Source organism: Austrofundulus limnaeus, unplaced genomic scaffold (assembly GCF_001266775.1).
Source record: "Austrofundulus limnaeus strain Quisiro unplaced genomic scaffold, Austrofundulus_limnaeus-1.0 Scaffold1674, whole genome shotgun sequence".
In the NCBI taxonomy this organism is placed as follows: domain Eukaryota; kingdom Metazoa; phylum Chordata; class Actinopteri; order Cyprinodontiformes; family Rivulidae; genus Austrofundulus; species Austrofundulus limnaeus.
In genome coordinates, this window is record NW_013954076.1 from 18,408 (window position 1) to 19,237 (window position 830).

An 830-nucleotide genomic window follows, 5' to 3' on the forward strand; every position below is an offset into this window, starting at 1 on the left:
CTGGCTCTGACAGTCCTGGATCTGGCTCTGACAGTCCTGGATCTGGTTCTACAGTCCTGGATCTGGCGCTGACAGTCCTGGATCTGACTTTGACAGTCCTGGATCTGGCTCTGACAGTCCTGGATCTGGCTCTGACAGTCCTGGATCTGGTTCTACAGTCCTGGATCTGGTTCTACAGTCCTGGATCTGGCTCTGACAGTCCTGGATCTGGTTCTGCAGTCCTGGATCTGGTTCTACAGTCCTGGATCTGGTTCTACAGTCCTGGATCTGGCTCTACAGTCCTGGATCTGGTTCTACAGTCCTGGATCTGGTTCTACAGTCCTGGATCTGGTTCTACAGTCCTGGATCTGGCTCTACAGTCCTGGATCTGGCTCTGCAGGTCTCTGGGAGCAGCTGTGTGTGGATCAGTCTGATTCTGGTTCTGACCTTTGTGGACCGTGTGGACGGAGACGAAGAAGCTCTGAGACGGGGTCTCGTTGTCTCCATCGCTGAGGACGAAGCGGAAGCTGTCGTGACCTTTGACCCCAGCAGTGTGTTGGTACCACAGCCGGTTCAGGTCCACGTCCTCCTGAGTGAAGTTCTGACCCGGTGACAGGTGGGTCCAGCCCAGTTCTGTCTGCAGACACATGAAAACTTACAGCCAAACATCAGTAACATCAGATTTGAGTTTTTATCTTCGATGTTCCATCTGAAACCCTCAGAACCACTTCAAGTTCTGATAACATCTGAAACCCTCAGAACCACTTCAAGTTCTGATAACATCTGAAACCCTCAGAACCACTTCAAGTTCTGATAACATCTGAAACCCTCAGAACCACTTCAAGTTCTGA

The 830-nt window shown here is 51.3% G+C and overlaps 1 protein-coding gene across 1 annotated transcript in view; it reads right to left on the minus strand.

The window, feature by feature from the left end:
- Window positions 1–6: 6 nt before the first annotated feature.
- frem1b (Fras1 related extracellular matrix 1b) overlaps window positions 7–830 on the minus strand; it is a gene marked incomplete in the record, with an annotated part of 31,565 nt that continues 30,741 nt past the window's right edge. The window contains 1 exon segment of the mRNA XM_014033250.1: window positions 7–616. Within this exon segment, the coding sequence (XP_013888704.1) occupies window positions 314–616 (303 nt within the window).